Here is a 13,651-nt window from a genome sequence, read left to right as displayed (position 1 = left end):
ATCCACTGAAACCACTAAAGCAGAACAGCCTGAAAGTGGATCTCATCAAAGGATGAAACTTTTTAAGATTTTGTGGCTCTTCTATCAAATGTGTAGTAACACATGGAACTGTGTGAGAGGTGAAGAGAATCATCAGAACGCTTTTTTCCCCCTCTATATCAAACATTCTCTAAAGTTCTGACTTTTTTGGTCATGGCTGACTTCAGTTTTCAGTAGAATTTGGCTGTCTTTTTTCTTTAAAAAAGTCAGCAATATGGCTGTCTTAGAAAAAGTCTGTATGAAGTACATGAAGTGTAATGCCTAATAGTATAATGCAAAGTACAATGTGTAGTTGATGAAGTCTTAATTCAGCTGACACTTCTGGTTTTATGCTTATCATGCTTAAGGGTTTTTAGAACTTTCTCCCTTAATTTCTGAAACTTTTCTCTATTTACTGTTTGAAAACCCCGTTACTAGTCCTTCATTAAAAATGAATTTTCAAGGGTAGCAAGTATCATTTCTTTACCTTTTCTGGACAAAAATAAGCAAATCCCATGTTAGAACAAATGTGTCCTCTAAGATAAAAAAGGGTGAACTTTATTTTTAACAAAGTTTTCTGTAGTATTATACCTGGGTGCAGACATCAGGGTACTGATGTGACCTACTGAACTTTGTTTATGTATTGCAGTAGTGGCTGATCCTGTTAATGTTTGTTTGTGCTGGAAAAGAAGGCAAGACGACTAAGGAAGCTTATTGATAAGGTCTTCTGTTTGCATAGATGCTATCCTTTAAATATTGTCTTCCATGCCTGTTCACATGCATGAGCTTTTCCCACCATTTTTTAGTGTGGTTTTGCATCATTTTTCTTACTTTTTCTTGAGGTGCATCAGCATGGGAAGGAAGTCAGCAAAGGAAAATCTTGCGGTAACAGGAACAACACAGAGAAATGCCAGTCATAAATACATTTCCTAGAAATATTTTTATGTATTTGGGGCGCTGATTGGAGTCATAGAGTGTCTCAGGAGTGGTGAGTTCAGACCTTGGTGGGGCTCCAGCTGAGGGCAGCTCTTACTCATCTCATTTGTAAACGGTCCCTGATCGTTCATGATACCACTCAGCGTATTGCGTGCCATGGGCTACAGGCAGCGCCTTTTGGTGACGTGCGTTCAGGACCAGTTTTTGATAGTGGAATTGCAGACTTGACTACCTGGACATGTCAATATGTCCATCTGATAGTCAGGAGTGTTCACTGCCCCTTACCTTACCCAGCAGCCAAGGGCTCCTAACTTTTGCCATCTGCTTTTGAAAAATTTGGCCAGGATGTTAAGTAGATGAGTCTTTTAAATACAGAGGTATATCATCTTTGTCATGCTGAGTAGCTGGCGAAGAAAAAGTAACATCTTCAAAAGTTAAGTATTTACTTCAGATTGAACATTTGGGTTTGTATCTGTTTTAGAAGTGCAGTGTGGCTGTTGCTGTGTTTTTAGGGAAGAAAGTTTGCTATGGGAATGCAACTGCAGCTTTTAACTTCCTGTTGCTGTCATAAAAAAGGTAATTCATACCAAAGGAACTGAAATCTGATCAGGTAACACTCTCAGTTTTCTGTAAAGATCACTTCCTATTCATTATGTGTTTTTACACTGCTCACAAAGAAGACATCAAAGTTTCTTATTTACATTAGGATAGTAGTAGTTTAAAAAACAGGCATGCGTGCAGCCACAAAAAAAACTGGGAAAATGGAAGTGCTGAGTAATTCCAATTTCTCTACCATTTTACAAGCCCATTTCACCAATAGCAAACTGCCACAAACAGGACACACTGATTTCCATACAGAACTTGGCCAGCTAGATCATAGTTTACTTTGCTTTATAAATACAAATGGAAAAAGTTGAGCAGCTGATACTTGCAGTGTCCAGAACAGTTTCTCCCCACTTCCAGCTGCTTTTTTTTCCTCCAACTTCTCCATCAGTGCAGTTTACAATACCCTTTTAACAACAACAAAAATTGTACCGGTAGTTTAAACCTACCATAGCATCTGAGAGGAATAGCAAGAAACTGCTGCAGAGGAAGCAATTATCCCAGCAGGGCTCCAGAGCCCCCCTGAATAGCTGGGGCAGCCCCCAAGGGCAAGCAGACAAGAGCCAGCGGCTGCAGGCGAGGCAAGGGGAGAGGCATCATTCTTCATGGTTGCTTCGGTCTCCTTGGCTATTCACACTGTAACCACTTCCATTTACGCATGGAGCTGTAAGCGGTTTGGTGCTCCAAAGGCAAGGGCTGAGTGGGAAGAGCAGAATTGGTAGGCAGCCTGTTCCTGCTGACACTGGAGCCGTATTTCTCAGTGGCAAGCTTAGCAGTAGCCCACAAACTCTCAGAGGGTATCACAGTTCAAGGATGGCGATGGGAAACGTGTGAGCATCAGGGAGCAATGGTCCTAGTACATATAGAGAATGGGAGCAGTGTATGCTTTGTTCTGCTTGATTGCAACCTGTGGTGGCTTCTTTTAAAAGTAACAGAAGCTCCAAGTAGCTCCTGGCTTCACTGTCCGTTGCCAAAGATCAGCTTGTATTGTACAGTCCCGTGTGGCAACAGAGGGCTGAACATGTGTGAACAGACTGAGATCTGCAGGTCACTCACTGCCTGTAGAGTCTGTCTGGAGGATCTAAAATTGAGCACAAAAATAAAAATAATGACACAGGGCTGCTGTGTGGGCTGGGGAAACTGGAGGATTTGATCTCTACCTCTCTGTGCATACATTCTCCTCCTTATTCTTCGTAAGTTTAAATTTTAGCATCTTCCAAGCAGGGACCTTATCTGTAGCTGTAATGTCTAGCCCTGTGGTTTTTCAGCTTTCCTTCAATAAAAACGAAAGTTACAGTGAGATTTGCTTGTGATTGCCTGTGACTGCAGGTTTTTACCTCAGTCCTGTAGCACAAAGCTTGTGTGCAGGCCACAAAAAAATACAAGGAAATCTGTGATTTATGATTTGCACGTGCTGCAGTCACAAGAGCTGCAGTGATCGCTGATGGAAGAGTGAAACGTGGCAGATTAATATATGACTTTTGTGTTTAACTGTTCATGAAAAATGAACAATGTGGTGTATGTGTTCCTTTTTTTCGAAAGTGTTAAACAAATGATGTGAAAGGTTTAACGTTTTCACAACTCTCTATGTCCAGCATTGTCTTAGTGTAAAAGTTAGAATTCTACTAAGCTTAGGCTAGGAGGTAAATGCAATAGATACTTAAGATACTTAAGCCAGGTTTGTGCGCTTGAAGCGCATGGTTTGAAGCATGGTCTCATTTCTATGACATGTCATCTTGGTCAAAAGTCAGAGAATCAACAGGTTTTTAGTATTCATGTTAGAAAACGTTTTATATTTTTTCAAGGTTACATTTTGCAAAATATTTGTGTATCTGTAGTGCTTAGTTGGTGATGCCAACACTTCTCTGGAATTAAACCTGATGGTAAAGTTTCAAAAGAAAATGTTTTGAATGAGAAGTCAAATCTGTCTCAAAACTTGAAACTGTCAAAATATCCAACTTGGAAATGTATGAAACAATCCACCGCATTTTTGCCACCTGTGACAAATTTTATTTGCTTAGTTTGGTTCTCAGTTTGTATTCTATGCCATAAAGGGCTCAGGTTTACGCCCAGAGGAAGACAGAAATTCCTTCTTCCCTTGGGAAGCCGCTGTGCCAGCTCCAGGGAGGAAAGCTTTACCAGGCAATCGAGTGCCGGAAGCGCAGCGGTCACGGGAAGTTTCCGGGAGCCTGGAATTCGCATCCCCGTCAGTGAGGAGCCAGAAGCGGACAGCCAGTCTCAGAGGGGATGCTCCCTCTCCTCGAGGCAAGTGGGAGTCTGAGCCAAGTCTGCTGCATCTCAGAAGGTCACTGAATGATTGAAGCCAAAGCTGAAAATAATGACCCGCTGCACCAGACCCATGCCAAGAGAGAAATTTTGAATAATTCTTTTTTATTTCTATTCTCTCTTCTCAGGCTGTGATGATTTTGTTGTTGTTGTTTCACAATTGTACTTTTAAGTCCAGGAGAACCTTGGTTTTGCATGTTAAAGGCCTTTCAATTTCTTGTGGGAGCTATGAACATCTACTTCGAAGCTCTTGTACTTGAGTCTTGACTTGAGTCCTGTCAGAACAGTTCCCCTTAGGAGACATTGTATCAGGACCTTGAAAAATCCCATATTTTAGCACTATGGCTGTGAGAGAGCTGCACTCTGAGAAATGTCTTTCATCAGATTATAAGTCTTGGTGAATTTTTATCTACCCATGCTTCCAAGCTTTGAAGTTGAAAGTTAGGACTCTGCTGTTGGAGACTTGTGCTCTGCGAGGAAAGTAGGAAATTTCCTATCACAGAAATATACCCCATGAGTTGTCTCAAATCCATGTCATTGTCCTGCCAACATTAACTCCAGCCTTAGAAAAGACATCATTGGTCAATACCTACTATGACAGTTAGGAACTTAAATCCCCTTGAAATCATCAGCAGAGTCCGTACTCCCCTGAAATGGTATGCTGGTGGTACTCCTCCCCGCTGCACCCCCCAGTGCTGTCTGCTGGGTTTGGGTGTACTCTGCAGCATGCAAAGTCACTGCTGAGTCTGATCTGGTTGTGTAAATGGGCCCTTGTGGTCCCTGGAGAGCCAGTCTGAAACCGCCCTTGCCTTCCTTCGCGGTGACTTTTTGACACAGCCCCGCCGAGCGGCCTTGCGTCTGTCTTTTGCAGTGTAGGTGCGCTCAGTGGGAAACAGGCTGCTAAATTCCTCTGTAGATTTGGACTATGTTGTTTCTTTTATGGTTACCAGGTAGGCATTTTTTATATGTTTTAAAACTTGTGGTTTGTTGGGATTATTTTTCCATATTACATTTGTGATACTTTAGGTAACATAATTAAAAACTGAGAGATTTTGTGTGGCAGATTAACCCCAGCTGGTCTGGGATTTTATCCTTGGAGGTGTGTAAATAACACAGTGGTGGTGATGCTTAAAAGAAAATTCCTGTGTAACAGATACTTCAAATCATCTGACTTGCTTAAGGGGAGAGAAATGAAGACATAACAGACACCGAGTTCAGTTCAAGTTCACTTTTATTTCTGATTTCATTCACTGATTGCAGTGAAATCTATATATGCACTAGTGCATCTGGGGGAGATTCACACACAAGGTTAAACGTACAGTTTTACAGAAATATTGTAGTTGTCATTACATACACATTGTTCCCATGTTGGGCTCAGTCAGGTGTTCTTTGGGTGTTGCACAAAGATTGGTTAGTTCCATGTATTTTTTAGTGACCCACAGGATGTGCTTGTGTGTTGCCTATTAGTTTAGTGTGTTTTCTGTATTCAGTAAACAGAATTCTGAAAAACAGTTTCTGAAGCAAGCGTTTCCTACTTCTTTTTTTTTATTTTATTTTTGAGATCTTGGTAGAGCAGATTTAAGGCCATGAAGGTAATCGTAACATGCTTTTGTTGTAGGAGGATTTTAATCTTATATTATAATATGAAAGGAAGTATTACATAGTAGGTATTTTGTACTGTAGCTGTGAAAACATTTCAGGAAAGTATTTTACTGGTTCAAATATTTTCATATAAACATAGCTGTCTGTTCAGAAATTAGCTCTGATTAATGTGAGCCAAATCAGCCTATTGTGAATTAAAACTTCCTTTGTGATTAACAAAGGCCAAATGTTTGTAGAAAGTAAGTTTGGGATTGTTTCAGTTTTAAACTTCTGAAAATTGTGTTCGCTGAAGTATGGATTTTTCTTTCCTGAAGTTGATTTATGACTTCTGCATATATCTTGGCTGTTTCCACGATCTTGTTAGTTGGGTAAAGTATCAAACACATGTGGTAATTCTGATATTTGGTGTCTTGTGATAATGCCAAGTGCTGAATAACCCTCAGCTCCCTCTGAAGTCACCAGACAATTCGGGACGCAGATAACCCTTAAGCCTTTGTAGATATCCATCTTCTTGTAGATACAGCCATTAATAGTGAGGCCATAAAAGAGGGGAAGGCAGTCTCATGAGTGAACTTGAATCAGATTCTGACTCTGATGTATCCTGGCCAGATTGGCAGGGGTGCCAGAAGCAGCAGCTTGAATGTATTGTCATTTTATCTACCTCAAATGCTCTTTCTTTTTAAGTAAAGCTATCTTTCTATGCATTTTGCACCATCCTTTACAGACTTTACCTTCAGGCCTGTCGTCATTGCAAGACTGTTTTGTTGGTCTGTATGGTAGGGGGGGAACAATTGAATTGCACTTTGTCATGACAGATTTACGGCACAGGAAGACCACTTGAAAGTATGCTTTAAAATTCTTTCAAATAGAATTTTTTGTGTGTTTGATCTGGAGGAGGCAGCACGTACCTTCCTGGGGTCCCAGAGAATGGAACCAAAAGCAGGACAGACTCCTCTGTCTGAACTTTGAAGTCGAACAAGAACAAACTTTAGTCATTGTTGAAGACCTATTCCAAACACGTTTTGATGTCTAGTGGCTTATATTTAAGCACGCTGTAATAGGTAGGGAAAAATACATGGGATTCACAAGGCTTGGAACAAGATACACATTTTTAAATAAAAAGATAGGTATTCATTTATACTCTTTTTTACTCTGCTTCGTTAAAACTGCAAAGTTGTCTTCTATTGCTGACATTCCATGCCTTACAGTCTACGCTGCAATGATAAGTCATAATATGGATATACTAATCTGTTTTGGGATGCTAGACCACATAGAGGGAAATGAGCAAACTCTGTGTTTCCTAGCTAAGAAGTAAACGCTCCATTTTACTTGTATCTACCATTGGTGACGCTATTAATTACAGTTGCCCGTACTCGCCTTGTTTGTTAACTGTTTCATTGTCGTTTGTAATTAGATGGTACACTTTTAAAGCAAAGACTGTGTCTGACAGGTTAATATCACATGCCTGTTCCATTTCATTTAAATAAAATGTGATATTATGTATGCTATACTGTAGAAGATGGAAATATGTGAAACTTGTGATATTACATATGCTGAAACCCTAGCTATACAGAGGTCAGTATTTCAGTCTGCAGTCTAAATTTCATTTTCTTATGGATTTAAGTTTGCTTTAGAATTATTTTGCAACAGAGCAGGCTTCATTTATTAAATAGAATGAAACTAGGAGCTAAAAGAAAGTAAAAAAAAGTGCCAGTTGCCTGTGTGTTTGGACTTCTCAAGCATTTCTCTCATGGCTTCATTCTTTCTCATATTACGTAGCACATTTCTGTGAAAAGTGAATTAATCACCCACATATATAAAAATATTTCTTAACACAGACAGATGGGTATGGATTTATACATACAGAAATTTACACACGCACACACAACACGCATAGGTATATAAAATATGGTCTTAGGATAAGTATATATATGTGTACAGCTATATTGAATACTTGGTGGTATGTTGTAGAACCCTTGGGTAACTTTTTATGGATTTGATTTATTGGCTGACCAAGTTGATTCATTATTTGTATATGATTTTTTGCTGCTGGGTGGCCATCATTTACAATTCTGGACCTAGTTAACTCTGTGGGTGCCTAGAGTTTTCTGTATGAACATCTCCAACTATTGTGTAAAGAAATAAATGAAGTGGACTTGCTTGAATGAACAGTTTACTCATGAGAAGCAAAATATGGTCAGGCACGCAGGTCATAGAAAATAGCTTTCAATAAGTCTTTGTAAGTCACCATGCTATCATATATTCTCTTAACGTACATACAACAATCCATATGTGTTACAGGCAACTGAAGATCATCTGTGAACCACTGATCACAATCTTTTCTCTCATCAGTATTCAGTACGATTCCTGTATTCTCTACTTGCATAGCCCTGATAAATTTGCTGGTAGGCACAGAAGAGAACAAAATCCCAAAGAGGCATGAAAAGTCAAAAACTGCCTTGGCATCATTTCTGTATAAATGAAACATGATACTTACTTCCATCTTTTCAAAATTGGACTTAAAGCTTTGGCAGTTAGCAAGGCAATTCTTTTCCCATGATATGCAGTGTCTACCAGACTAGTGTAATAAAACTGTTTGCTATATCTTGTTTACTAGGAAGAAAGGACTTCTCTTTGTGTTCAGTGTGGTAACAACTCTTCTGGAGGTTTGAGATGAAATGTTACCCTGCCTGTCACTTTTTCAAACCATTATATCATTTGCTACTATAAAGTCCAGCTGGTGTATTCTGGGGCAAGGGCACAAATATGAGAAGAGGAGCCAAAGCACTCAAAAGGCCTTGATTAACTGTTAAGTGTCCACAGACTATGAATAATTCTAATTTGCATGATTTCAGATACTGCCTCCAAAGGTGATTTGGCTCTTTACTGCTTTAAATACTGGTTATGAACTATGGTACTGGATTATTGGATATGAACTTAGTAAGACAAAGAAATGTAGCAGTGATTATTTATGTGTTCCTACAAAAATTCACATGCATGCATTTCATTGTGTACTTTGTTAGTTTAAGCCATTGGTCTATAGCCCATAGGTATTTCTAGCATTTCCTACTGAGAGAAAATGTGTCAGATATTGCACATATAGAATGTAAATGTGTCATAGCTACAGATTTGATTTGCAATGTCTTGTTAATAAATAGAAGGGCTTGCTCAATCTTACTGAGATGGTGGGTGCCTAATTGTTAAAATTGAATGGAAAACTTGGGTAGTGACCCAACAGCACAAGTCACTTTCTTCTAGTCATCTGTGAATGCTCTAGTTACAGACATACGTAATTCCACATGCGCTTGTGGTACATTTTATTGTAACTGTGTAATTCATCACAATTTAATGTAGCATAGCCATCATTGTAGCTAAAGTTCTAAACCCTTCTTGTGTTTTAAGGAAAACAAACAAACAAGATCAACAAAGGAAAACCCCTAGGAAAAATAAACCAAATGCATTCAGAATTCCATCTTGGAAGCACAGCTTCCTTCAGTAGGCATGTCACGTCTTTGGAAGTCTGCCTCAACATCCATGAGGGAATGTTTCCTCTGCCTCTCCTTCCTTATGTAAATCTCAAATAACTTGGAAGAAAAGCAGTTTTCAATGATCTTTTAGTTGTTCAAATGTTTCTGCTTTAATGCTTCTCTCCATCTATGCTTTGAAAAGAGTCTTGTGGTGATTCCTGGAAGAAATTCCTAGGATAGTTCTTGCTGGAGGTTACAACTTGTGCAAAATACACAGTTGTCTCATGTTGTAAGGAGTTCAAACAGGATTTTCTTAAGTTCCAAAATCACAGAGGAGCACAAGTGCTACTGAACGTCAGCTCTTAAGACATGTATGAAAACCACTGCTTTCAGTTTACATGGGTTTGAAATCATCAAATGAGTTGGTAAATTCTTGTGATATGTAAATGTATTTCTTTGTTAAATCCAGTGTATTCAATATTGATATACATGAAAAGTATATATATATCTGGATATATAAATACACCAAAATATATGTGAAAATCTTTCTAAAATTGTTTTTTTTTAAATCCTTTGCATAGATTAATTGGAAATAAATAGCTTTCTGTGATTTAGGGAGATGTAAAAAGGAATAAATACAGAAAGACTTTTAGTTATATGTTACTTTCTCTTCTCATGCTTACCATTTCAGGCGGGCAGCCATCTAAAAATACACACAGATTCTTGAAAAATGTGTATTTGCAGGTCACCTTTATTTTTTCACTCTTCATGCCTGAAGTCCCCATTGAAATTTCAGCATTACTAGATTTCTGGATGATAAAGGACATATCTTTTCTGTTCTCAAACGAGTGCCAAAGGCAACAGAAATCTGTATGCAACACTATCTACGTTAGATGTGCATGTTCATTTATCTCAATAACTGACTGTCATCTTTGTGTGCGTACATCTTACAATGATAATAAGAGCCCAACGCTGCTCCAAGATGTCAGATTTTCAGGGTTAGATTTCTAGCTGCAGGCAACTTGAGCAAAATACCTCATATTGAGAACGCTCTCCTCCTTGTCGCTGACCACATTAGACCCTTTCATGTAGCTTCATATGTGGCTTTTATTGTTTACTTCCACTCATGCCTTGAACGGCAGTGGTTTTCATATGTGATTGGACTTATAAGCATATGTTCACGTAAAAATTTAATTAATGTAATTAAGTAATGTTTTTGTGTATTAAAGTAAACATGGTACATATTCAGTTGCCTACACAAATTTTGCTGCATTTTGGTGAACTTTGAAACTTGTTCAACCATTTTGTCAATCAAATGGGAGAATAAATACTTTTAAAGGGAGATCAGATATTTTCATATGCATTTAATATGTATTTTTAGATAAAATACTAAGATTTGGAATCAGAAAGGGGAAGTATGTTTTCTAATTTTGAGGTTATTGGAATTCTATTATCTTCCAAAAACTGAATTCAGAATTAAGAGCAGAATGTTATTCTTTTCCCAGGAAGGATTTAATTGCTTCTGCCCAGCTGCTTATCAGCCTTTAAAATTACTTATTTAAAGGTAAAGAACAAGAAGAATAAACATTTCCTTTGCTTCCTTTAGAAATGAAAACCAAAACAAACGCAAAATGCATGAATAATAGCAAGCATGATCAACGGTAGGATTGATGTGAAAATGGGATTTATGTCTAGTGCTAATTTTTCCTCTCCACCTGATTATATCAAACTGTAGTAGTACATAGGAAGGAACTGTAGTCCTTCTGGCCAACAAGTATTAAACACGCTGTTGAGCAGCCAGTATTACATTACACAGAATGAAGAAAAGGGTAATAGAGATTCAAATCTGAGAGATGTAAAAATACTGATGTAAAACTAAGAGGCAAGCTTTTTGCATAAGAGAAGGAAACTAGGTTAGTAGTAATTTTTTTTGTTCTTCACTTTTTTGTATGATTTGGCAAATCACTGATAGCTTTTTATTTTCATTATGTGTAACAAAACCTTTTTAAAGTTAATAAATATTATTAAATCATTAGTTCATATTAAAGTATTTTTTATTATCCCTGATTTGTCCTAGATCAGAGGAGGAAAGCTTATGATCACGTACACAAGAAAGAATGATGCTGGCAAATACGTCTGTGTTGGAACAAATATGGTTGGAGAACGTGAAAGTGAAGTTGCGGAGCTCACTGTTTTAGGTAAGAACTCCTCCTTTAAGGCTGTGTTAATGAAAATGTCCAACTTTTGCTTATTTCTAGTAGGCCTTTTATTAAGTATCATTCTCATCTGTTTCCTTGGGAGTGTTTATGTTGAAAATGTTTTTGTCATGGTTGTGTTCTAGCAAATGGATGGCAGTTAATGGCTTTGCAGTCCATCTGGGACTGTTTTTCCTATCGGAAGACACTTTCTTACTTAGTTCTTGAACTGAAAATCATTCCAATGTCCACTGACTGGATCAGTATTGTAAAATAATAGCAAAACAAAAATTAACATCGCTAAGAAGTAGAGGCTTAATTTTTCCCTCTTGTTGAAGAAGATCAGAATTATTCTAAATTTCTATTCTAAATAATCATCCTTTCATTTATAGTTGTGTTTACTGAGTGTTGGAAAGATACAACAGGTGTACTTGTTCAAGTGATCCTAATGATACTTCCTCTGAGCATCAAAAAATATGTTTTCATTTAAAATAACTGAGCTTAGCTGAAAATTGGAGGTTTTGTTGCTGTTGCAGAAAAGAAGCTGTAAATCCCAAGTGCAACCTCAGAATACCTTCAGCATGGGAGAATTGCCTCATGATCACTGTAGATGCGGCTTTGGTAGTTTTCATTCAAAATGTGTCCTGCGTTACTTTAAAGTAGGGGAGGCTTGAGGTGGCTTAATTGTTTCTGCAGAAGGAATAGATATTTTATCATCACAGGATGAGAATATCCAAGCCATGGTTCATAACACACTGGTTTCCATCACAGTGGTGCTGCAGCAGTCCTGGCTCTTGCTGCTTTGTTTTGGTTTTGTTTGTTTGTTTGTTTGTTTGTTTGTTTTGGTTTTTTTTAAATCTGGTTTAAGATCTCTCTTGTCAGTCTTTGGCACTTTTATCTGTCTTCACTGCTTTTTGGAGCTAGAACTCAGGCAACTTGAAGTCCTGTTCAGAGTTTTATTTGAAGCAGAGTTTTCCATAATAAAACGAGATAGTATGCCATCTTAAAGTTGTTGAAACTGAATATCCAGCAAGATAGCATGTAACTTTTTAGAAGCTAAGGAAGACTTCTTATGATGCACTATGCTGTTTGTTTGTTTGCTTTTAATTTATAGACAGCTTTGAAGCACTTTGGGAGGAAGGTTTATTGTCAAATAGAGTTTTAGAACTTCCAAGCAAAATCTAGAATTGAAAGACAGTAGTAGTTACATGAGTAAAGTCCTGACACTGGGCTCCTAGTTAACTGTACTAGTTAATTGCTCATCACTAGTCTATTGCTAACCAGGGAATCATGGTATGGACTGTTAGGTAATCCAGGCTGGAAAATACTACTCTTGCTGAACATCTGTAAGAGGGATGCATTGCAGAGAGAAGTCTGTCTTTGTCTTTTTCTTCATCTTGTTTTCCCTTCAAACATATTTCTGATTTTCAGCCTGGGAAAACTAGTGAGGTTTTCTTTTCAAACAGGACAGTAAAGCTTTGAATGTCTTATCAGTCTGTGTCTAGAAATCTTTAATACACCTTATTCTTTAAACTCAGGCCTTAGATATGCGTGAAAAAGTATGAGAAACATGCTGACTTAATATATTAAAGTCTTTCAACATAAATCTTCTGTTTATGGGTTTTGGTTATTTAGAAGTTGAACTCTTGCTTTTAGGTCTCTGCTTTAGATCAGAGGGAGGATTGCATGCCAGAAACTGTAATATTAGAAAGTTTCAAAGTGATCCTCGCTAAGCTTTCCTTGTATTTACCAAATAATCGTGTGACAAAGATAGATACTTAAATCAGTGCTGATTTCCCTTGTCCGTTTATGCATTTGAATAAGAGTGTTATGAACGGGCAGACAAAAGCCCTCAGACTGTTACTCTTCCTTTAGGAAACTGATCTAGGGAACAATGTGCCTCTTGTGGGTTTTGCTGTTGTGCAGCAGTCCTGGCCTTACCAGATCAGTCCTTTCTCTCTTGCATAATTAAGTTCAATATTCTTCCCCAAAATATTCTTACTCTGCAGTTTAATCTGGAATGTTCTTTTCTTGCATTCAGATTGCGTTTTTACTGTACCTATAAGAAAGGGGCTGGGGTGGGGGGAGAATGTCTATATTTATATTTTTTTTAATTCACAGCTAAATTCATGTCTGTAGGTCTCTGTTTTATTTCTCACTTGTTGTATATGAACCCAGTCTAGAACTGACAGCTTAAAGATCAACTTGCTATTTCATCTAACATTATTTGCCCAGCATTGCAAGCAAAGGTAAGTTTTCTACAACACAAGTGTCCAGTTGGTCTGAATATCCTTGAGAATAAAGGAGGCTCTTTTATAGGGTTTTGTTCAGTTCACGTTTCCACTTCAGTCCCTTTTGAACCATTGAGTAAGGTTTTATAGTACTGAATCTCTAGATCTTTATCTACAAAGTCAAAGTGATATTCAGAACCACCTTTTTCAAACACAAATGTGAAACACTAAAAATATGGGATTGTCTCTTTATCCTTTTGTCTGGTGTTTTTGTACTCCTATGAGAAATTTGTGGCATATTTTGGGGTATTCA

The 13,651-nt window shown here is 37.8% G+C and overlaps 1 protein-coding gene across 1 annotated transcript in view; it reads left to right on the top strand.

Moving 5' to 3' along the window:
* The window catches only part of ROBO1 (roundabout guidance receptor 1), a gene marked incomplete at both ends in the record, with an annotated part of 537,364 nt that overhangs the window by 434,937 nt on the left and 88,776 nt on the right, over positions 1-13,651 (top strand). Inside the window, one exon of the mRNA XM_082336493.1 lies at positions 10,990-11,110. Within this exon, the coding sequence (XP_082192619.1) occupies positions 10,990-11,110 (121 nt within the window). The remainder of the gene's footprint in view (positions 1-10,989; positions 11,111-13,651) is intronic.

The sequence above is a fragment of the Platalea leucorodia genome (genome assembly GCF_965183815.1).
Source record: "Platalea leucorodia genome assembly, chromosome: 2".
NCBI classification, from domain to species: domain Eukaryota; kingdom Metazoa; phylum Chordata; class Aves; order Pelecaniformes; family Threskiornithidae; genus Platalea; species Platalea leucorodia.
Note: the sequence above shows the minus strand (reverse complement) of the source record. Positions and strands in the feature narration are given on the sequence as shown.